Source organism: Ctenopharyngodon idella, chromosome 15 (assembly GCF_019924925.1).
Source record: "Ctenopharyngodon idella isolate HZGC_01 chromosome 15, HZGC01, whole genome shotgun sequence".
Taxonomy (NCBI): Eukaryota; Metazoa; Chordata; class Actinopteri; order Cypriniformes; family Xenocyprididae; genus Ctenopharyngodon; species Ctenopharyngodon idella.
Window position 1 is genome coordinate 12,058,073 of NC_067234.1, and position 23,554 is coordinate 12,081,626.

The window sequence follows — 23,554 nt, forward strand, 5'->3', positions numbered from 1 at the left end:
CAGTTCGCCCGGCGTCCCCCCCAAGTTCAGGGGTGTCCACCTCACTGCAGTGAAGGCTGTCGATGCCCGTGTCTTGCGTGCGGAGATCGCGGTCCTACTGGCGAAGGACGCGATAGAGCCGGTCCCTCCAGCCGATATGACGTCAGGGTTCTACAGTCCCTACTTCATTGTACCCAAGAAAAGCGGTGGGTTACGACCGATCCTGGATCTGCGAGTTTTGAATCGGAGCCTTCACAAGCTACCGTTCAAAATGCTCACGCAGAAATGCATTTTCGAGTGCATCCGTCCCCAGGATTGGTTTGCAGCGATCGACCTGAAGGACGTGTACTTTCATGTTCGATTCTTCCGCGACACAGGCCATTCCTGCGTTTTTGCGTTCGAAGGTCAAGCATATCAGTACAGAGTCTTACCCTTCGGGCTGGCCCTGTCTCCCCGCGTCTTCACGAAGGTCGTGGAGGGAGCCCTTGTTCCCATGAGAGAACAGGGTGTTCGCATCCTTAACTATCTCGACGACTGGCTCATTCTGGCACAGTCCCGGGATCAGTGGTGCGAACACAGGGATTTGGTGCTCAGACACCTCAGCCAGTTGGGTCTTCAGGTCAACTGGGAAAAGAGCAAACTCGCCCCGGTGCAGAGGATCTCTTTTCTCGGTATGGAGTTGGATTCGGTCGAACAGATAGCACGCCTCACAGAGGAACGTGCTCAGTCGGTGTTGAACTGCCTGAATACGTTCAACGGCAGGACAGCGGTTCCACTGAAATTTTTTCAGAGGCTCCTGGGGCATATGGCAGCCGCAGCGGCAGTAACCCCGCTCGGTCTGCTTCATATGAGACCGCTTCAACACTGGCTCCACGGCCGGATCCCGAGATGGGCGTGGCAACGCGGCACGTTCCGGGTGGCAATCACTCAGGAGTGCCGCCAAACCTTCAGCCCGTGGTCGGACCCCTTGTTTCTTCGGGCTGGAGTACCCCTAGAGCAGGTGTCCCGGCATGCTGTGGTATTCACGGATGCCTCTGCCACAGGCTGGGGTGCCACGTACAACGGGCATGCAGTGTCAGGGGTTGGACGGGCCCCCATCTGCATTGGCACATCAACTGCCTCGAGTTGCTAGCGGTACGCCTTGCCCTGAGCCGCCTCAAAGGGCCGCTACGGGGCAAGCATGTACTGGTCCGGACGGACAACACTGCGACCGTTGCGTACATCAACCGTCAAGGTGGTCTACGCTCCCGTCGCATGTCGCAACTCGCCCGCCATCTCCTCCTCTGGAGTCAGAAGCATCTGAGGTCGCTTCGTGCCATTCATATTCCCGGTGTGCTCAACCGTGTGGCCCACGAGCTATCACGAGCTGCGCGGCCAGGAGAGTGGCGACTCCACCCCCAGGTGGTCCAGCTGATTTGGAGAGAGTTCGGAGAGGCTCAGGTAGACCTGTTTGCCTCACCAGAAACCTCCCATTGCCGGTTGTTTTACTCCCTGTCCGGGGAACACTCGGAACAGACGCACTGGCGCTCAGCTGGCCCCGGGGCCTTCGCAAATATGCGTTTCCCCCAGTGAGCCTACTTGCACAGACCCTGTGCAAAGTCAGGGAGGACGAGGAGCAGGTTCTGCTAGTTGCGCCCTATTGGCCCAACCGGACCTGGTTCCCAGAACTCTCACTCCTCGCGACAGCCCCTCCCTGGCCCATTCCTCTGAGGAAGGACCTTCTTTCTCAGAGACGGGGCACTCTCTGGCACCCGCGTCCAGACCTCTGGAAACTCCATGTCTGGTCCCTGGACGGGACGCGGAGGTTCTAGGTGACTTACCCCCCGAGGTACTTAACACCATCGCTTCGGCACGTGCTCCGTCTACGAGACGGGCTTACGCCTTGAAGTGGAACCTGTTCGTCGAGTGGTGTTCTTCTCGTCGAGAGGACCCCCGAAGATGCTCGATCGGTGTCGTGCTTTCCTTCTTGCAGCAGGGGTTGGAGCGTAGGCTGTCCCCCTCCACCCTCAAAGTCCATACTGCTGCTATCTCCGCATATCATGACCACATAGATGGCAAATCTGTTGGTCAGCACGACCTGGTCGTCAGGTTCCTTAGGGGGGCGAGGCGGTTAAATCCTCCTCGTCCTCCCTCCATACCCTCTTGGGACCTTGCTCTGGTGCTGAGAGCACTTCAGATTGCTCCCTTTGAGCCCTTGCAATCAGCAGACTTAAAGATTCTGTCTATGAAGACTTTGCTGCTGGTTGCATTGGCCTCCATCAAGAGGGTAGGGGACCTGCAGTCTTTTTCGGTCGACGAATCGTGCCTGGAGTTCGGGCCGGGTGACGGCCATGTGGTACTGAGACCCCGGCCTGGCTTGTGCCCAAGGTTCCTACCACTCCCTTCAGGGACCAGGTAGTGAGCCTGCAAGCGCTGCCCTCGGAGGAGGCAGACCCAGCCCTGGCTTTGCTCTGTCCAGTTCGCGCTTTGCGACTGTACATAGACAGAACTCAAAGCTTCAGGACCTCAGACCAGCTCTTGTCTGTTACGGAGGCCAGCAGAAGGGAAAGGCTGTCTCCAAGCAGAGGATGGCCCACTGGATAGTGGATGCCATCGCCCTGGCTTACCAAGCTCAGGGCGTGCCCTGCCCGCTCAGGTTGCATGCGCACTCCACGAGAGGCGTCGCATCTTCCTGGGCGCTGGCTCGTGGCGCCTCGCTACAGACATCTGTAGAGCTGCGGGCTGGGCGACACCTAACACGTTCGCTAGATTCTATAGCCTTCGTGTCGAGCCGGTCTCCTCCCGTGTTCTCACCTCAGGTCAGAGGCACGGAGAGGCCCCGGCTTAGTGTCGGCTTGCTGCGCTTACATGCGCTTTTTTCTCCAGAGAGTCCCTACAAGGCAGACCCTGTTGAGTCCTCCGATCTCCCTTCGGCAGCCGACGTGGCGGAACGTCTGGCGCTAGGCCTATACTCCGTTGTATCCTTGAGAACCGGGTTTAGGCTGGGTACCATATGTGTGACCCTACTGGGATCCCATATGTCTAGTTCCACGGTTGCTCCTAAACGAAGCCCGTGTCTTTCCCTCTGGGAGAACCCACCTCTCATCGAGTTGGAGTCACCCCAGTTCTTCCATATGTAGTACAGCCTACGGGTTAGTCCATATGTACTTCTCCACTTAACTCCTTCGGGAAGGATGTGGCTTCCGCAGCGTTCCTTTCCCAGCGGAAGGGTACGCTTTCCCAGCGTTATCCAATAGTCTCACTGAATGGGTTTTGGGGAACAGCAGTGATTGACACTCTCTGTGTTAGCCCTGTCCCACCGTCCGTAGGCAAGGGGGTTCAGGTGGCTTACAACAGAGCGCTGGAAGAGGGCAGCCCCTGTGGCGCTTTGGTAGGGATTCCTATTCGTCGGTCTGTCCGACGTACGTCGAACGTGACCGACTGAATGGGAACGTCTCGGTTACAAAGGTAACCCTCGTTCCCTGAAGGAGGGAACGGAGACGTACGTCCCGTCGCCACAGTCGCTGTACCCCGCTGATGCTGCCGCCTATCCGGTTCGGCTCCTCAGCGAAAACCTGAAGATGCAACGCACCTGCTGCTCGTTATATACCCGCGCTGCGAGGCGAGCAGCTGATGCATATGATTGCATGCCAATGTGCATTGGCTCGTTGTAGTTACACTCGAAGTAGATTGGCCTCTCTAGCGAGATTCCTATTCGTCGGTCTGTCCGACGTACGTCTCCGTTCCCTCCTTCAGGGAACGAGGGTTACCTTTGTAACCGAGACGATATTTACTTATTATAGAGGAAAAAAAGAGCACAGCTATGTCAGAAATTGCTTGCTTATGATATTTAAAATTAAAATGTGCTATTAATGAGCATGTTTTCTAATACTAGACACAGAGAAGCTTACAACACAGAACATCTTTTTAATGAAGGAGAAATAAAAACATACTTAAAATTAAAAAAAATTATAAGATTAGAAAATTCCTGTAGTTGGAGTCACACACACAAGTGTTCATGATGGACACAAAGGGCATAAATTTAGCAGAGTGACCCAAAGGTGCGACACAATACAGGTTCTTCTTGAAAATGTACCTTGTGTGTGTGTACTAAAACCTGGGCCGAAAATGTTGTTCAGCAACTGTCTTCTGAGAAAAGCTTTACATTTTAACAAGAAAGTAATCAAGGGAAGTATGCAAGTAATATTTCTCTACACACACACGCACACACACACACACACACACACAAACAAAAGATGAGGTGCATATGTAGCTTTTAACGGTCTTTATTGTCAGTTCAATGAAGCATATAAGTGGAGTTTAAAGACGTGCGCGGGTTAAAAAGCATGAAAGATGAGCGTCTGATGGTGATGCAGAAACTCATTATAGCGGCAGTCAATGACCTCTGGGCCAAAAAAGGGTAAATATTTATATTTTTATACAGTCCATAAATCTGTAATAATGACAAAACTATAATCACAGATCATTCACATTCTGCAAGTGAGCCTTAAAATATTCTTGGCAATTTGGGCCAGCATTTACAGCTGGGTGTGTATTAACTATGATAACTCCATTTGTGTTTTCCACTTTGATGGCCATGTTGAATATGATTAGTGTGTATGGCATGTCATGCCGTATGAATACAGAGGCTGCAGCAGCAACTCTGGGTGTATATAATCCATTTCAGCCCTCATTTTATCACCAGTACAGGGGCACCCTGGGAAACTAGGCCACCTCGTCATGTTGCCACGCCTCAGTGGGCCATCTACCCCCTTCACACACACACACACACACACACACACACACACACACACACACACACACACACACACACACATACACACAGCCTTCTCTGTGCAGGCCAATGGAATGAGGTATATTCTGTGCTGGGAGGGGCAGCACGAGTGTGTGTGTGTGTGTGTGTGTGTGTGTGTGTGTGTGTGTGGTTGGTGGAGTGCAGCAGGCTGCCATGCTGAAGCAATTCCCCCTTTTTCTTGCACAATTGGTCACAGTCTGAGCATGTGCTCTCTGATACTGAAGACGAGGGAGCGCCACCAGACCCACACAAGGAGAAGATGACAATATAAAGCAAAAACCACTCTCTATCAAGCCATGACTGTAATTGAACATATATTCTCTCCACTTAACACATAACACACACACACACACATACCACAGTACATAAAACCTGCATAAATACTGACTATTTACTGTAGATTAATTATATATATATATATATATGACACACATATATATACAGTCTGTGTATATATGTGTGTCATATATATACAGTGGGTACGGAAAGTATTCAGACCCCCTTAAATTTTTCACTCTTTGTTATATTGCAGCCATTTGCTAAAATCATTTAAGTTCATTTTTTTTTCCTCATTAATGTACACACAGCACCCCATATTGACAGAAAAACACAGAATTGTTGACATTTTTGCAGATTTATTAAAAAAGAAAAACTGAAATATCACATGGTCCTAAGTATTCAGACCCTTTGCTGTGACATATATTTAACTCAGGTGCTGTCCATTTCTTCTGACCATCCTTGAGATGGTTCTACACCTTCATTTGAGTCCAGCTGTGTTTGATTATACTGATTGGACTTGATTAGGAAAGCCACACCTGTCTATATAAGACCTTACAGCTCACAGTGCATGTCAGAGCAAATGAGAATCATGAGGTCAGAGGAACTGCCTGAAGAGCTCAGAGACAGAATTGTGGCAAGGCACAGATCTGGCCAAGGTTACAAAAAAATTTCTGCTGCACTTAAGGTTCCTAAGAGCACAGTGGCCTCCATAATCCTTAAATGGAAGACGTTTGGGACGACCAGAACCCTTCCTAGAGCTAGCTGTTCAGCCAAACTGAGCTATTGGGGGAGAAGAGCCTTGGTGAGAGAGGTAAAGAAGAACCCAAAGATCACTATGGCTGAGCTCCAGAGATGCAGTCGGGAGATGGGAGAAAGTTGTAGAAAGTCAACCATCACTGCAGCCCTCCACCAGTTGGGGCTTTATGGCAGAGTGGCCCGACGGAAGCCTCTCCTCAGTGCAAGACACATGAAAGCCCGCATGGAGTTTGCTAAGATGGTGAGAAATAAGATTCTCTGGTCTGATGAGACCAAGATAGAACTTTTTGGCCTTAATTCTAAGCGGTATGTGTGGAGAAAGGTGAAGCATGGTGGTGGCAGCATCATGCTGTAGGGGTGTTTTTCAGCTGCAGAGACAGGACGACTGGTTGCAATCGAGGAAAAGATGAATGCGGCCAAGTACAGGGATATCCTGGACGAAAACCTTCTCCAGAGTGCTCAGGACTTCAGACTGGGCCGAAGGTTTACCTTCCAACAAGACAATGACCCTAAGCACACAGCTAAAATAACGAAGGAGTGGCTTCACAACAACTCCGTGACTGTTCTTGAATGGCCCAGCCAGAGCCCTGACTTAAACCCAATTGAGCATCTCTGGAGAGACCAAAAAATGACTGTCCACCAATGTTTACCATCCAACCTGACAGAACTGGAGAGGATCTGCAAGGAGGAATGGCAGAGGATCCCCAAATCCAGGTATGAAAAACTTGTTGCATCTTTCCCAAAAAGACTCATGGCTGTATTAGATCAAAAGGGTGCTTCTACTAAATACTGAGCAAAGGGTCTGAATACTTAGGACCATGTGATATTTCAGTTTTTCAGTTTTCACCACACAATCCGGCCCGCTAAAATTTTATTATTATTATAACATGATGACTAGGAAGTTTCAGCAAAAGAAAAATTGATTTCTAGTCTTTGCATTAGCTCTACTACTAGATATATTTATATGGAGATGAGAAATAAAAACCTGTCCTGAACAGCTATGATCAGCTGTTTGGCTGAGCTTTCGGTATTGTTGCGGAAAGCCCGAAGCTCTTCGTTTGGTCCTTGTCACATGACCTGCGGTGCGCTTGCGGCATTCTGGAAAGTTGAGATGTTTTTCATCTCGCCGCGGCATAGGCGCGCCTGGAAAAACGAGCTTCTATTATGAGCGCGCCTGCCTAAATAACAGTAAAAGCACTCATGCAAGTCGCAAGCGTCGATTTAAGCCACTGAAACACGTCCGATGCTACCAATAAACGTTACCGATGCAATGCTCAAACGGCATCTTGGACAAATGTGGCTCAGCTGTGTGAGCAGAAGCGCTACCAGGTGTCTGGCAAGAAATAGAATAGTGTACAAATGTATTCAGGGATTGCATTTGTTCAGTACAGTGCAAGATTTTGATGTTATTTAAGCTAAAATAAAGTAAGGGAAAATATTTGCACTAACTGTTAAAAACTAATACTGTATGTAACAATGATAGAGACACAGCTGTTTACATTTTTTAAGTATGGCAAAAATATTTTAGTAATGAAATTTGAAGTAAATGAGAAATAATGCACAGGAAAGTAATTTTTCAGAAATTTTGCACTTTCTTGTGTTTGAATGTTAAAATGGCCCTCCTATGAGGTGTCAATCACAGCAACGGCCCCCAGCCAATTTGAGTTTGAGACCCCTGCTTTAATATCTTTTGCGATTTGTTGCTTAAGTAAATGTATCTTTAAGAATGTTACATGTTTTTACTGAAAAACAAGGAAAAAGAGAAACTGAGAGAAATATATTTGACCACTTTTTGTAAAGGCCCTTGAGTCACAGATCACTGATGATAGAAAATAACAAAGATTCAACAGCAGTAACACATGGGTACTATTTCCACTATGACCATTTACACTGCCCTTGAAATTCTGGGCAATTTAAACTGAAATATTGTGTAAAATAAGTGTTCATTGCATTCATCAATTTTGTTTACACCTTTCCCTGCTGAAAAATCCAGCATTTGCATACTGGGACCAGCATGGGATGCTGGATGCTGGTTTGCTGCTCCCAGGTACAGGTAAAGGTACAGACAAATAAAATGTTTCAATCCTGGCATTCCCCAAGGCTTTGTCCTGGGCTGCTCACACTTTGATGCAAACGTTGTATGGGCTACTTTTATGGTTCTTTTTTTGTCATTGTGGGAAGCTCAACAGCCCATGTCCCAAATCATCTTCACGGCATGGAAATATTCAGCATAAACATTCTTTCTAATGTCTCTATTTATTTTCAAATTTTCAGTAGTTCAGTTGCTGATCTAAATGGGTGGTGATGTTTAGACAAAAAGGAATGTGACGTAATGTGAATACGAGTGGCACTGCTCTGTTGGTTTGGTCTTCTTCTCATGCCAGAGTGGGCATAAATGTTGTGTAGTGGGTTTAATGGAGGGGATGTAAGTCTTTGCCTGCTCAACAAACAAACAGTTCACCAAGGAGCACAATACCATACACACAGCAGTCAACAGGGCAGAAGACCCTCAGGCTCAGACACACACACACACACACACACACACACTCTCCATAGACACAGAGTGGCACAGACCAAAAAAATTACAGAAACCAAACATTTAGATGCAATACATATGTCTATTAATATCACAATCACCATTCATTATTTCATTCATACACGCACACACATTTGAACACACACATACACTCAACATGCTCCACTTGACAGGGTCTTACTTTTAACGGTGAGGTACATGCTCTTGCTGATATCGGCTCCCACGTCATTGCTGACCTTGCACAGATAAAATCCAGCATCTTCCTCCAGGACGTGTTTTATGAGCAGAGAGCCCTTTTCCAGGAGCTGGATACGTGAGCCAGAATTCAAGGCGATGGGCTGGAACTGAGGTACGCCAGCACCTACGTCAGAAAACAGAGCAGGATCCATGTAAGATCTATACACTGTATATTTAGAAATGTAGTATATCATTTTTATATATCTAGAATATTATAATAAATATTTGATCTTTATCATTTTTTTTAAATGCTACTTCTATTTCATATTAGCATAACAAAAATGACTGCTTCATGAGACTGCTATATGCTTTGCTGTAATCTGATTATCTATAACCTTTTTTCATGAACAATATCAACTCTAGTTATGCTGTGTGTTTACATTTGATTATTTCTTTATTGGATTTAAAGATCTCTGAGGGGAATTGTTTCGTATCTGGTGTCATGTCTGGATTAGGATTAGAGGATACTGTGGAATTCAATAATATGAAATAAATCATAATACCACATGAGCAACTTAATCTGCCAAAACTACGGCCTGTCTGGGCAACAAAACAAAATAATCTTGACTGTCAACATGTGTAGAAAAAAGGTACACACTTTCATTACATACTCTTTTTAACATCTCTAAATGTTGTATATAGAATATAGAAATAATATGTGCCTTCTGTTGTCTGATTGATAATTCATACTTTTTTTTTTATAAAGTAAAAGGCCTTTTAGTACACTCAGTATATTCCAGGTTAATAGTTGCATGACTTTTTACAGTAATTCCACAGTAGGACTTATTTTTGGTTCACTTTTGGCAGTTTGTGTTGTTTATTTCGTAATGTTCAGATTTGATCATTTTTATTATTTTTACTTATTGAGTGTCACCATTGTTGTGTTTTGTATGTCGAGTATTGATGTCTGTGCATCATTAGATGATGGAAGAAAAAAAAAATCTTGTGTTGCAAGATGATGTCACACCTTTCAAAGATAAATTTCAGCAGCTGCTTTACTTTTGTGAAATATCCATCTACAAACAATTATGAATTTGAAATAAGATATTGGTAAATCTTAATGCTGAAATAACGCTAATAATAATATAGTTTGACTAACTTAAATTCAGCCAATTAGCTTATTTCATATTCTAGCTTGTCATTGTTTTAGTAAATGTATTCATTTGTCACACTTCTGAATTGGCTATAACAGAAATTTGAATATAAATATACAAAGTCCAAGATACCAAGCAAATGGAACACTGATCACAATTACGGTGACTTCAAAACAATTACAGTGGTAAACTATACTTTCTTACAGTGGAATCATGGTTAAAGACAATTTTATAATGTGAATTCACTGTAAAACAGGAGCAGTAAATTACTGTATTAGCATAATTTTGCTGTTGATTAACAGTAATTAGTAAGAAAATGACCCAATATGCATTAATTTCTTTGTAAATTTCTGACTACAGTTATTTATTGTAAAATAATACTCTTTAATCCTGTAAATTCCTGGCAATTTTTTTTTTTTTTACATTGTATAATTCTAAAAGCATCCCTCTTCAGGTCATAGTTCATGTGTCTTTTTGATGTGAAATCTTTAATGAGTTTTATAACCAAATATCAGAAGAAAAAGAAGTATATTGTTAGTAATATTTCAAGATGGACTAAAGCAACTTAGGATTACTTGATTATCCATACATCATTAATTAGGAGATGTAGAGTGACAATTGTTATTTATATGCATTTTATGTAAGTAGTCTGCTATACTGAAAAATATGATATCAAATATGATACTAAAAACACATATGCAAACTTTTCTTTTTAGCTTTTTAAAAACACTGTTCCATTAAAAAAACAAAAAAAAAAAAAACAAAACAGATTTTTCTGACTGTTATTTAATGTCAGGCTTTAGTAAGGGTTAAGAAAATGATAAAAGAGTTTCCACTAATTGAGGGGATCTAGTAATTTGATTTCAGAGAATAAGCCAGAAAATAGAAGAAAAATAGTCCTTTACCCACAATGCCACAATGCATTTCTATCCCCTTCAACCCCATAGACTCCATCTAACCCTTTATTCTTTTATCTGAGCCCCGTTGAGCTCCACCCTCCCAATGTGCAGCCGTCTTTTTTGTTGTGTATATGGATTTCCATTTGTGAGCTTTCATCTACAATGTGTAGCGAGGGCTTCAAACACTCATTCTCCTTCAGGAAGAATCAAGGTCGAGCGAGTCACCTGCTCCCGTTCTAATCCAGTAATCCAGCTTCTTTGGCCATGGCCTCAATGCAAACATACACCTGTGCCCAGCCCACCTGTCCAGATAACCCCTAAACCACATTACTACCAAAGCCTGACTGAAATTATGTCCACACCAAATGTGTCTGCTTCAGATCCCCTTCATTACATGGCCCTACCTTCCATTTGAGATCTCACAGCAAAAATCAAACTCACACAAAAAATGGGCTAGTGAGTACCAACAAAAAGTATATTTTTTTTGAATGGTATAATTACTTCAGAACAGCAGCTATTTGTGGTAATATTTCTTTAGCCCAAAATACAATGATTTTATTTAAATCATCACAAATGACAGAATTTTATAAAATGAAATACATGTAAATGTATGTTTTTACAATAAAGCTACACCAGTGCCTGCCAACATCAACACACCCACAGTGTTTACTGAAGATTTGATGACTAAAAGAAGATGATTAATAATAATAATAATAATAATAGCTGGAAAACAGTTGGTGTTAATAAATTAAGTATTTTACTATATATTATACATGAAGCAATGACAAAAATACTGACCCTGATAGTTGAAACTTGAAAGGAAAACCTGCTTAATTATCACAATGCAAAAACGTGTCATAGGCTTCATTTTCTTTATGCAAAATTAAACTTATTATTTTTATTTATTATTATTATTATTTTTGGGGGGTTAAAACCATAACCTGAAAATGCATTTGTAAGGAATATTTCATATTCATTAGTCTTTTGCATGTTTGCCCATAGACATTGGTCATGTACAACCAGAAAAAAATAATATATAATTATATTTCAAACACTAGCATACCTTTGGAGTGGTTCCATACTATAGTGGGGATTGGGTTTCCCTTTGCTGAACAATTCAGGATCACCGATTTCCCATATATGCCGTCCTGGTCTCTTGGCTGTACCTCAAAATGTGGTGGAACTGAGCATAAAAAGAATGTTAGTATATAAAAAGATGTATGATATAAAATTATTTTTATTTAAATCAGGGTTAAGAGATTTTTTAAAGAAAAAAAAAAAAAACGTTACATTTTTGCAAAATGTCCCTTTGAAGGATTAGTTCACTTCAGAATTAAAATTTCCTGATAATTTACTCACTCCCATGTCATCCAAGATGTTTATGTCTTTCTTTCTTCAGTCGAAAAGAAATGAAGGTTTTTGAGGAAAACATTCCAGGTTTTTTCTCCATATAGTGGACTTTACTTGGGTTCAATGGGTTGAAGGTCCAAATGTCAGTTTCAGTGCAGCTTCAAAGAGCTCTACATGATCCCAGACGAGGAATAAGGGTCTTAACTAGTGAAACGATTGGTCATTTTCTAAAAAAAAAAAAAATATATATATATACTTTTCAACCACAAATGCTCGTCTTGCACTGCTCTGTGATGCGCCACACATTACGTAATCACGTTGGAAAGGTCACGTGTGACGTAGGCAGATGTATCGATCCAGCGTTTACACATTTGTGAACGTGCAAAGACTAAGTCAAACGGCCTTTACAAAAAAAGGTAAAACAACAATGTCAGACGATTCTGAAGTTGGAGGAGAAAAAGAGATGGAGTTCTTCGCCCTACCGCGGTACTTCCGCCTACGTCACACGTGATCTTTTCAACGTGATTACGTAATACGTGGCGTATCGCAGAGCAGTGCAATACGAGCATTTGTGGTTAAAAAGTATATAATTTTTATTTTTTTTAGAAAATGACCGATGGTTTCTCTAGATAAGACCCTTATTCCTCGTCTGGGATCGTGTAGAGCCCTTTGAAGCTGCACTGAAACTGACATTTGGACCTTCAACCCGTTGAACCCCAGTGAAGTCCACTATATGGAGAAAAATCCTAATTCCTTTTCGAAAGGGAACTCAACACTGCGTTTGACACGCTATGGGGAATGTCTCCACGTGAACCGGTGTCTGAAAGCAATTATCAAATCTCACCAATCCTATTGGCCGGCGACAGCCTATGACGTCATAATAGACACAACCCGAAAGTATAAAAGGAGCGCCTAGAGAAGCAGTCAGTATCTTCTCGTCTTCAGGGACTGTTTTGTTTGATTGCGATTCTTCATCTCGTGAGAGAAAAAATTATGTCTAACAAACATTTCAGTAAGTGTGTGGATCTGTGTCCCAGGTTTTTGACACCTGATGACACACACAATCTGTGTGTTTTCTGTCTGGGAGAAGAGCATGCACGGACAGTGCTTGAGGGTGCTGTCTGTGCAAACTGTAAGCGTCTACCTATCAACCCCCAGCGGCTGACGAGGATGAGCTGCTGGAAGATGATGTGCTTTCTTTGACATCATCAGATCCAGCAGCGAGTGCTCTTCTGGCTTTAAGCACAAGAGAGCAGGAGGTGGCTGTTGAAGAGGAAGAAGGCGAGCCTTCTGATACTTCAAAGCCACCCTGCCCCGCGTATGTGGAGCTGCTTGAGGTTATGGAGCGCGCTTCTGGCAGGCTGCAGCTGCCACGGGAGCGCGTTAAGAAAGGGACCGCACGCGGACGGCTCGACGAGCGGTTCCTTTCCGACCATAATCCAGCAGCCCCCGTGAGCCTTCCATTCCTTCTCGATCTTCATGTAGAGATCGAGAAGGCATGGAAGAACCCGTACTCGGCTCGTATTCATCGACATCAGCGAGCTAATTTCGCTGATGTTGAGAGAATGAGCCAGCATGGGTATGTGTCGATGCCCCCTATTGACGAGACGATTGCAAACTATCTCGTCACAGGGCAGGCACCGACACTAAAAGCTCCGGTCCTGTCTTCAAAGCCCCTTAAGATGACATCTCGCTTGAATGGCAGGGCATACACGGCAGCGGGTCAGGCTTTTGGATCAGGGGCAGGGTCTGTCCCCTGAGGCGGTAGAAGAGCTGCACCGCACCACAGATCTTGCTCTCCGGGCCACTAAACAGACTGCTGCCTCGGTTGGAAGATTGATGGCAGCAATGGTGGCCACGGAGAGGCATCTGTGGTTGAACATGGCCGACATCGAGGAGAAAGAAAAGGGCTTTCTCCTCGATGTGCCAGTTTCGCCCTCTGAACTTTTTGGCACCTCCGTCGAGGTGGTGGTGGGAAAGTTCAGAGAGGCGAAGGCGCGCTCTGCAGCGTTTAAGACCTGCATACCACTCAGATCCGAATCCGGGCCCAGACAGACAGGAGGTTCTGGCCCATCCCGATTTGAGGATCGGAGACAGGACCAAAAGTCCAGTGTCGCCTCTCGGGCACCTCCTCCTCCTAGGAGCACGTCCCAGAGAAGGCGGGACTCCAGGAAGAAGAGGGATCTGAGGGCTGCTGGCGTCTGTAATTTATTACCTCTCCATGAGGGTAGTTACATCTACCCTCTCCTTTCTTCTTCCGCCTCCTGAGCAATGGTAAATTTATACCCAGGCGCTTCTTACAATCAGGCCGAGGGCTGGGCCCATGATGAGTTATATTTTCTGATGGCTCGCCTTCTGGCTTGGTAGTAAAAGGGGCACTTTCAGGCTTGAAAGGACCATAGATTCCATCTTTTCTATGATGGTAAGTCTCCGTCCTTCAAGCCGCAGGTTGAGCTTGGTCTATATTTATATATGATAAAATATATTGACCTTAGTTTCCTGTATAGTTTTTTCTGGGTGTGTGAAAAAAAGGGAATCAAGGGCCCTGAAGTTCCCATTAAGTTGGCTAGAATGGTTTTAATTCTTTGTGTCGGCAAAATGGCCGCCTTAACAGCCACCATATGGTAGAGTAGCTTTCTCCTCTGGTTTTAGCTGGAATTTGAATTAGAGATCAGCACTCTTTACTTCAGATAGATCTAATGTTAAGCGTCGGCTTTCAGGGCCGCCTGACATTGTTTGGCTTGGGTTGAGCATCGCTCCTCTGAGCGCTTAATTTATGGAGATTATTTCTCAGAGTTTTCCTCCTCTCTATCAAGAGTGTTTGTTAGAGGCTGAGTTTTAAGCCCCAGGCAGATCTATGCATATGTGTGGCCTTACAGGCCCACAGCTATAGCTGGCCTAGGCTAGAACTAGGGTTTAGGTGATATGCTGAAGCATTTACACCCTTTTTGTTACTACCCCTGTCAGGTGAATGTAGTTCTTCCTAGTTCTGGCTTCCTCTTATCAGAGTTGTCAGGCCAAGTCTCATTATCCCTTTGGTGTAGGTGCAAGATAGATAGCAGCTAAGGTAGCAGACTATTGCTAAGTCTCCCTGGTGCCGCTGTCTCAGGTGGATAGGCTCCTTGTCATTATGTGAATAAGAAACTAATAATGTTGCTGTGGCCCCATTTCCCTAGAACTATTCATTCAATACTTTGATGTTAGTCTTTCCCCTGAACCCCTTGAATTATGTTCAAGCTTGAGTGAAACGGTGGTAGCTTTTCTTAAAGCTCCTATTCCCTAGGGTTCAGTACAGATGTTTCTGTTTTTGGTGAAAGGTACCCACCCTAGAATTATGTTTCAGGGTAGTATGAATGAAAAGGAAAGCATTCACCTGTTTCTCAGGGTTGTTAATGCTCTAGTTCTGATTTAAATTGTACTCCCCTTGCTAAAAAGGGTAAAAAGTGTTTTTACTGAGTATATTGCCTGTTGGAATGTATAAGCTCAGGTTCAGTTTTTAGTGAACCTCACTATTTAGTTTGGTTCTTATGTAGCTCCCCTTAGAGTTTGAACACTGCCACATGATGTTGCTTGTGTTGTTTGAAGTAGAAGGCTCCATTTGGGCCTCCTCCAGAGCACAATAGCTTGTTGTATTACAAGGTTTGTAGATGTTTAGTTAGAGTTTTGCTCACTTAGAAACTAGCACTGCCACAGGTTTATGCCCATGATCATTTGAAGTAGTAGGCCTGTTTTTGGCCTCCCTCAGAGTATGGTAGCATAATGTTCTTTGTACTCCCCTTGCTTTAAGGATAAAAGATGTTTTTACTGAGTACATTGCCTGTTGGAATGTGTGGATAAAATTAAGCTCAGGCTCCCTTAGAGCTTAGATACTGCCACTGGCTGATGCCCGTGTCATTCTGAGGTTGCAGGTCCTGTTTGGGCCTCCTTTAGAGCATGATGGCGTAAGTTTGTACTCCTCTTGCTTAAAGAGTAAAAAGTGTTTTACTGAGTACATTGCGTGGTGGAATGTGTGGATAAAATTTAGCTCAGGTTGCGTTAAACTAGTTAACCTCACAGGATAGTTTGGTTCTCAGATTTGGCTCCCTTAGAGCTTAGATACTGCCACTGGCTGACGCCCGTGTCCTTCTGGAGTTGCAGGCCCTGTTTGGGCCTCCTTCAGAGCATGATGGCGCAATTTTGTTCTCCTCTTGCTTAAAGAGTTAAAAGTGTTTTTACTGAGTACACTGCTTGTTGGAACGTGTTGAGGTAGACTGTTATGTGGGCACTATACAGTCTTAGCTGCTAGTTAAACTCAGTTTCAGTCAGAACGAGTTTCCATGTTTGTGGGCTCTTGCATTATCAGCAATTGAGTTGCTTTTAGGTGTGTGGCCTTCGCAGGCCGCCCTGTAAGCGAACCCCCCACATCTGGGTGTTTTTTAGCAGATTAAGCATGTAGTTTTCACATGTATGGCCTTTGCAAGGCTGCTGTGATATATTCTACATTGTGTAGAATTACTTCATGTTGCAGGCCCTTTGGGAGCCTCCATGATTTTGTGCCTACAGTATGGTCCACCTGTTAGGTTGAGCCCAGTACTCCCCTCGTTTGGAGGGTTGTTCTGCATAGTACTTCGCTCCCTACGTCTGGTCAATGGTTGAAGGCCTCTCTGAGGCCTCCCTGTTGAGGACCGGCCCCTAGGTTGGTTGTACTCCCCTTGTTTGGGTCCCTTTAGAGTGCACAGACTCCTCAGTGCAAATAATCAAGTGCTGAGTAGATCCTAGGATTGAGCAGAGTTTTTACTCCCCTTACTGGTAAGGGTAAAAAGCGCTAAGCTGAGTCCTGCTCTCCAGGATGCCCGTCTCTGGTCTGAGTTGGTTACTGCCTCTTTGCAGTCCCTCTTACTCGATATCTTCTCTGAAGAAAATGATTTGAGACTCTGTGATCAGACAGGTTGTTGGCCAAGACTAGGTTACTATAATTGGACCAGGTTGGCCTCCCTGGTGGCAATCAGGGTTGATTATGTTCCCCTGACAAGTGACCGGCTAGGGTTCCTTCAGGCCCCCTGGCTACATTCCCTTAGAGGTACCCTCTTTTCTTCAAAAAGAAGCTTGGTCCCAGAAGCATTTGAGCGGCCTTGGTAGGCCTTCTTTGGAAGGCCTCTTTGATGCTTATAGCTTGGGCTGTTGGCCATTGGGAATGCTGTCATTGACAGCCTATGTATGACCCGTAGGGAGAGTGGTTCTGGCATTTCAGTTGAAACTGCTAGTTCTGACGTTTATCTAGCCATTTTTTGGCATGCACTCCCCTCAAGCATGGCGGCGTGGGTATATCGTTCCCCATAGCGTGTCAAACGCAGGGTTGAGTTCCCTTTCGAAAGGGAACGTCTCAGGTGAGAACAGGGAACGAGACACTGCGTTACCTGCCATACATCAGGGCTGCCTGCTGAACAGTCCCTGAAGACGATAAGGTACTGACTGCTTCTCTAGGCGCTCCTTTTATACTTCTATTATGACGTCATAGGCTGTCACCGGCCAATAGGATTGGTGAGATTTGATAATTGCTTTCAGACACCGGTTCACGTGGAGACGTTCCCCATAGCGTGTCAAACACAGTGTCTCGTTCCCTGTTCTCAGGGAACCATGGTTACATACGTAACCTGAGATGAATGCTTTCCTCAAAAACCTTAATTTCTTTTCAACTGAAGAAAGAAAGACATGAATATCTTGGATGACATGGGGTGAGTAAATTATCTGGAAATTTGAATTCTGAAGTGAACTAATCCTTTAAAATTATTCTAAAGTGAAATCATTATTAAGAGTTAAAAGAAAAACATTAAGAAATGTCAAACCTTTAACGATGAGCTGTATACTGTGCTCGACGGCTGCAGCCTCGTTACGGGCAATGCAGGTGTAACTGCCGTTATGAATTTCCGACAGGTTTGAAATGCGTAATGAGCTGGTAAAGTCTATATTGTCGATGGTGACACCCAGGCTGGCATTAATTGGTCGTCCATCTTTGTGCCAGGTTATAGACATGGGCAGGTCGCCGGATATGACCACACAGGGGATGAAGACACGCTGACCGATGGAAGCGCTCTGAGAGTCGGAGTGTTGGATCAGAGGGGGCACTGAGAGAGAGAGAGAGAGAGAGAGAGAGAGACAAACAAACAGAAACAGAGGTGCTCTTAGAAATGCAGGTGTTTAAACAAAGCAAACAATTATAATATAACATTTTTTGCATATTACACAGCAAAAACTAGAGTACACTGAATCATAATTTCAATGGTAAAATGATCATAATTTCAATGTTAAAATGTTACAGTAATAACCTGTTAATTTGTTAACAGGTTTTTGTAAATGAAAAATAACAAATCATCTTATGATTTAGTGAAAACCCCTAAATTGACATTCCCAGAATTCTTTGTGTGACAGCTCACATTTGATGGTTTTTACATCTGTCAACTGTCATTCTGATCTAAAGATATTTGACTCAGTGAAGAAAGTACATGGATACACTCAAAAAAAAAAAAGTGATTTTACAATACTATTCAGTTTATTTAAAAAAAATAATTTTCATTTAACACCATTGTATTAGGTTTCTTATTCAAACACAATTGCATTGTGTTAAACTGACTTGAAACAGTTGTGTTTTGGCTCAACTCAATATTTTCATTTTGAAAGAACATGTTTCAATTAAGTAAGCCAAATATAACATTTGATGCTTGTTCGATTTACTTAAAATAAAGTTATTCCATCATGATTCTTTTCACCCACTTTACTTAATCCATTTGAGTTGAGAGTACATAAATGATTTTAGTTGTGTTAAAATAGCACTATAAAAACTAGGAACATGATTTCCCCTTCCCATCATGCTTTTCACAGGGCTGGATAGGGAGATTAAATGTTGAAATAAAATGTTATTTTATGCGTTTTGTCATCTAGTTGAAATTGACTATATTTCTACAGTCTTTCTTCAAATCTCCCTCTTGCTCGCTCTCTCTTCTCCCCCATCATGAATGGACACGCCCCCTACTGCTGATTGGCTACAAGAGTGTTGTGGCTCACTTTTAACAGCGTTTCTCAGAAATGGCTTACTGCACCTTTAAGTTCAGTCCGTAAAACCTAGAACATTGCTACCACATTTTTTATAGCAAGTTCAGTCAACTATAGCTGCCATTTTGTTGTTTTTAAAGGGTACAGTTACATTCTCCCAGTCTCCCCTATATCAAACAGCAAGCTTGATATAACCAATGACCAAATGTTATTTACATCTAAAACTAGTGGTTAGTGTCTTGACAAACGGCTCAGAACACACACAATATGGACTGGCGGACAGAACATATGTGATCACACATGTACAATTATGTGTGATTTGCAATAATAAGGCTCCAGTAGGCCTTCATAACAAGTCATTACGGCTCTGAATCTAGAGATTTCACAGAGGAGGAGGCATAATGTGAACTAATGAGGGAGAAACAGAGCAAAGAAAGACAAAATAAAGAAGACTATAAAAGCGCTCTTTCGTCTCCCAGTAAATTTGGCATAATGCGTTCCCTGGAGACTTCGCAAGCATGGTGCTAGTCAGCCTGTCGCGTTTGAGAATCAATGAGTTAAAATAACATTGAAATAAAGCAGCACTTCAGTGCTTATTTAATTCACAACAAAATGGGGATAATGGACTCCAGGGAATCCCTTCGCACGCTTCAGAATTTTAAGCATGAATGGAGCAAATTAGCTAACTCAATCATAGACTTCATGACTCTGAACTCACAAAAACAGATGCTTGCTTGGTTATTACGCAACAACAGAATCAAAAATTGCAGTTTAACTAGTGTCTACTTCAACTTTAACAATATAAACGTCTGGATTATTTTAATTGGTGCTCTATCTGTGCTTTGAGGTAAAGCTTTTATGTCATGTTGGAATTAGCGCAACTAAAAATAAAAAAATCGTTAGAGTCTTTATAGAACTTGTAATTGGGTATTTGGTAAGTGACATGCAATTCTTTTGGAAAGCTAAAATGTTCTGTGGTTTGACATACAGGTAAAACTATTGTAAACAGCATTTTGTTCATTCTATTATAACTATCACACATGCAGCGGATACATGAGCTCATATTGTTTGAGAGATTACATGGAGTATTTGCAATTTCAAATATTCATCTGTCACACCACAAGACTATCGAACACAAAATAATTATTAAAAATGGTGAAAACTTTAAATCATCCCTTTAAATCCCAATTTTTGGAGTCTCTTTATACGTTTTAAGGTCATGTATATTCATATTTTCTCTTTCACTTAGCAGATACAAGCAAGTTGAAACCTTCGGGTTACTAGTCTGACTCTCTAACCATTAGGCCATGACTGCCCCCCATATGTAGTTGTTATGGTGATTTGTGAACTTTTTTGTTGATATTTTGGCATGCAGTTTTCTATTCTACACTTTGCCTGTTTTATGAAGGCCCACCCACTTGAACATATCTGGCCTCACCACCGTTATCAATAGAAGAAAATAAAATAACCCATTAAACATGAAGTATTACACCAATGCATTTTTTCCAGAGGCTAGTGTATTTTCCCAATTGTTTTCAATGGGACTTTCTGAGACTTTTGACTCTCTAACCATTAGGCCACAACTGTCCCCCATATGTGGTTGTTATGGTGATTTGTGGTTGCTTACCAGCCTAAAGGTGATGATACACGGGGCAACTTTTTGAGCAGTGTTGCCTGGAAATGTTGCCGAGCGATGTTGCTTTGGCACATTGAGAATGGACAACAAGTTTCTATCTGGATACTTCAGATCGAATTTTGTTGCCCATTTTCAGTGGGAAAGTGTTCAAGCAACATGGCTTGGCAACACTGCTCAAAAAGTTGCCGCGTGTAAAGGTCCGGCCACATTTATCATTGTTTGGCAAATTGTCATAGTTGAAACTTATCAGTCCAATTTTGGTACAATCCATTTGATGTAGGGTGTCATGGTGATTCATAAATGACAATAGGCATTGATCGATCGTTTCATCTCATATAGTATGTCATAGTGCATGACAAGCAACGCTTCATGATATCACGACTGAAAGACTTAAATTTTTTTTCAGTCCTCCACGACGGGTTCTGTCACATCTGTGAAGTTGACCAAAAGGAGAACAGAAGCTCTTCCGTACACAGCTCTCAAACATGGCGAAGCGAAAGAGAGACGATGGTATTGGTGCTGCAAGGTGGAATTATGCAATGCTTTTGGCATTATGGTCTTCTTTGCCAAGGTCTGACCTCTCCTCAAAAAGCATGATTTGTAGCACAGACAAGTATGCCAAGGTGTAGTACATAAGGCCTGGGTATACTTCATTTTCCATGTTCCGCTCAACAGTGCGTGAGCCTTTAAAGTATACTCCTTTGGCTGTGAGCGCGAAAAGACGTGTAGGGCACGTGCAAACTATCTAGTGGACTTTGTTTTCAAGCGCTCAAGTTACTTGCACATGCACTGTTGTACACGCATTGTCCACAGACCCTCCTAATGACATAAAATTACGTTATGCATACAGTGCGTGGACCGTCACGAAACCAGGATGGCTGAAGTATACCTTGGGCTTTAGGGTTAGGGGTTTGTGAATTCGCTAGTCATAAGGCCTAGCCCTAGTTATGCTAGCTTTAACCCTCTGGTGCTGGGGGGTCATTTTTTTCACTTTATCGGAATGGTACGAAACTGGGTAAAGGTTTTGGCACTTGCTGTGTGAACAAATAAAAAAAAAATCATAGACAAGATTCGAAAAGGTTAAATGGTCCCGAAAAAAAAATTAAAATCACACTTGTATTGTTCGTGGTTAAAAATGTGTCTATTGAAAATGTTTGGTACTGCGCCCAAACAAAATCTTACTGAAAGCTCACTTTTTGAGAAATCAAGCTCAAATTTGGAACACAGGTTGTTTCCATTTTTGGCTTTGATTTTCTCACAGTAAAACGTGTTTAGGAAAATATACATTTCATATAAAAATTTAAAATATTTGTTTGCATTATTCATAAAAAAAAATGTTAAAATGTATATCTTTTTCAAATTCACTTTTTTAAACTTTTTTTCACTTCAGCAATAATCTGCCAAGTGTCGTCTTTAAAAAGAGATCAAACTTAAACTGCTCCAAAGCATTCAAGATTTATGACAGTTTAACTTGGAAATTTCATTTTCAGGTACATGCTTAAAAAGTGAATAAATGGATTATAACTACTGCATCAATATGATTAATACCATAAAATCCCCTATAATACAAAATATTAAATAAAAAACATTATCAAACTAAAATATAGTACAATCATTTCTTTGAAATAAAAAAAAAAAAAAGGTAATTTTTGACCAACACGCGAACAGCACCAGAGGGTTAACAAACATCATTGAAAATGACACTGATCACTATTGGGGCGATATCCCGGTATTAAAATCTAGCCTTCATGTAATGGCTGACTTCTGTCTGCACAGTAGTACCTTTCACTGTCACATGAACACTCCTGTGAATTTGTTTCTCTGGATCCACCAACACGTAGCATGTGTACTCTCCCTCGTCCGAGTTTTGCACATTGGACAGCTTCAGTGTGCCGTTGTTCTCAAAGGCACGTTGGCGATGGTTGAACGGGAGCAGTTTGGAATCCTTGTACCACTTAATAGAGTAGTAAGGGTAACCAATGATGCGACAGTGAATGTACGTGTCCCTCCCAGCGATGGCAGTGACATTTTTCATTGGTCGAATACTGGCAGGGCCTGTTGTGAGAAAGAACTATCAGTATACAGAGTCTTTGAAAGTCAGTTGATAGGCTTATGTAGTATGTGTCAATATTTTAGCTTTCAACTATCATATACATATTCTGAACAAACTGACAGTAACTAACTTCATCCTAACTTCAAACCCTCATGGAGGTTTTAACTTCAAAGGATACTCCAACCCAAAAATGAGAATTCATCATTTACTCACCCTCATGCCATCCCAGATGTATATGACTTTCTTTCTTCAGATGAACAAAAATGGTGCTTTTTAGAAAAATAATTCATCAATTTGAGTCCATAAAATGCAAGTGAATAAATCCCTCAAGGTTGGCACCATACATAGTTAATATGACAGTAATCCACACAACCGTAGTTGATAAAAACAATGTCTTTCAAAGTGAAATGACAGGTGTGTGTGTGGTTGTGTGTGTGTGTGTGTGTGTGTGTGTGTGAGTGAGAGAGAGAGAGAGAGAGAGAGAGACAGAGAGAGATAGAGACAGAGAGAGAGAGAGAGAGAGAGAGAGAGAGAGAGAGAGAGAGAGAGAGAGAGAAGGGTAGGGAGGAAAAAAATACAAATATTTTAAACTTAACAATAATCCATCGCCAAACATTTGACGTTGTGAAGTGTTATGCAAGCACATTGTGAAACTTGTTCTGACAGTTGGTCAGAAGAGATGGCTTAAAGTTTAAAAACTTAGAAATATTAGTATACACACACACACCTATAGTTATGTTTCTGAAGATATTGATTCATCAACTGTCATATGGTTTATCATCGTATTCTTTTTGCATGGTTTTTGAAGTGTCAACTTTAGGAGCCTATGGACTTGCATTACATGGATTATATGTGTTCATCTGAAGAAAGAAAGTCATATACATTGGGGCAGAATGAAGGTGGGTAATTGA

The 23,554-nt window shown here is 42.7% G+C and overlaps 1 protein-coding gene across 2 annotated transcripts in view; it reads right to left on the minus strand.

The window, feature by feature from the left end:
• Nucleotides 1-23,554, minus strand: part of dscamb (Down syndrome cell adhesion molecule b) — a 203,557-nt gene that overhangs the window by 49,549 nt on the left and 130,454 nt on the right. The window contains exons 8-11 of one of the 2 annotated variants that reach the window (XM_051864046.1): nt 22,373-22,645; nt 17,751-18,029; nt 11,639-11,758; nt 8,527-8,706 (exon numbers count right to left, since the gene is read on the minus strand). In XM_051864046.1, the coding sequence (XP_051720006.1) occupies nt 8,527-8,706; nt 11,639-11,758; nt 17,751-18,029; nt 22,373-22,645 (852 nt within the window). Of the gene's footprint in view, nt 1-8,526; nt 8,707-11,638; nt 11,759-17,750; nt 18,030-22,372; nt 22,646-23,554 lie in introns of those variants that run through there. The other variant, XM_051864047.1, reaches the window with a different exon arrangement.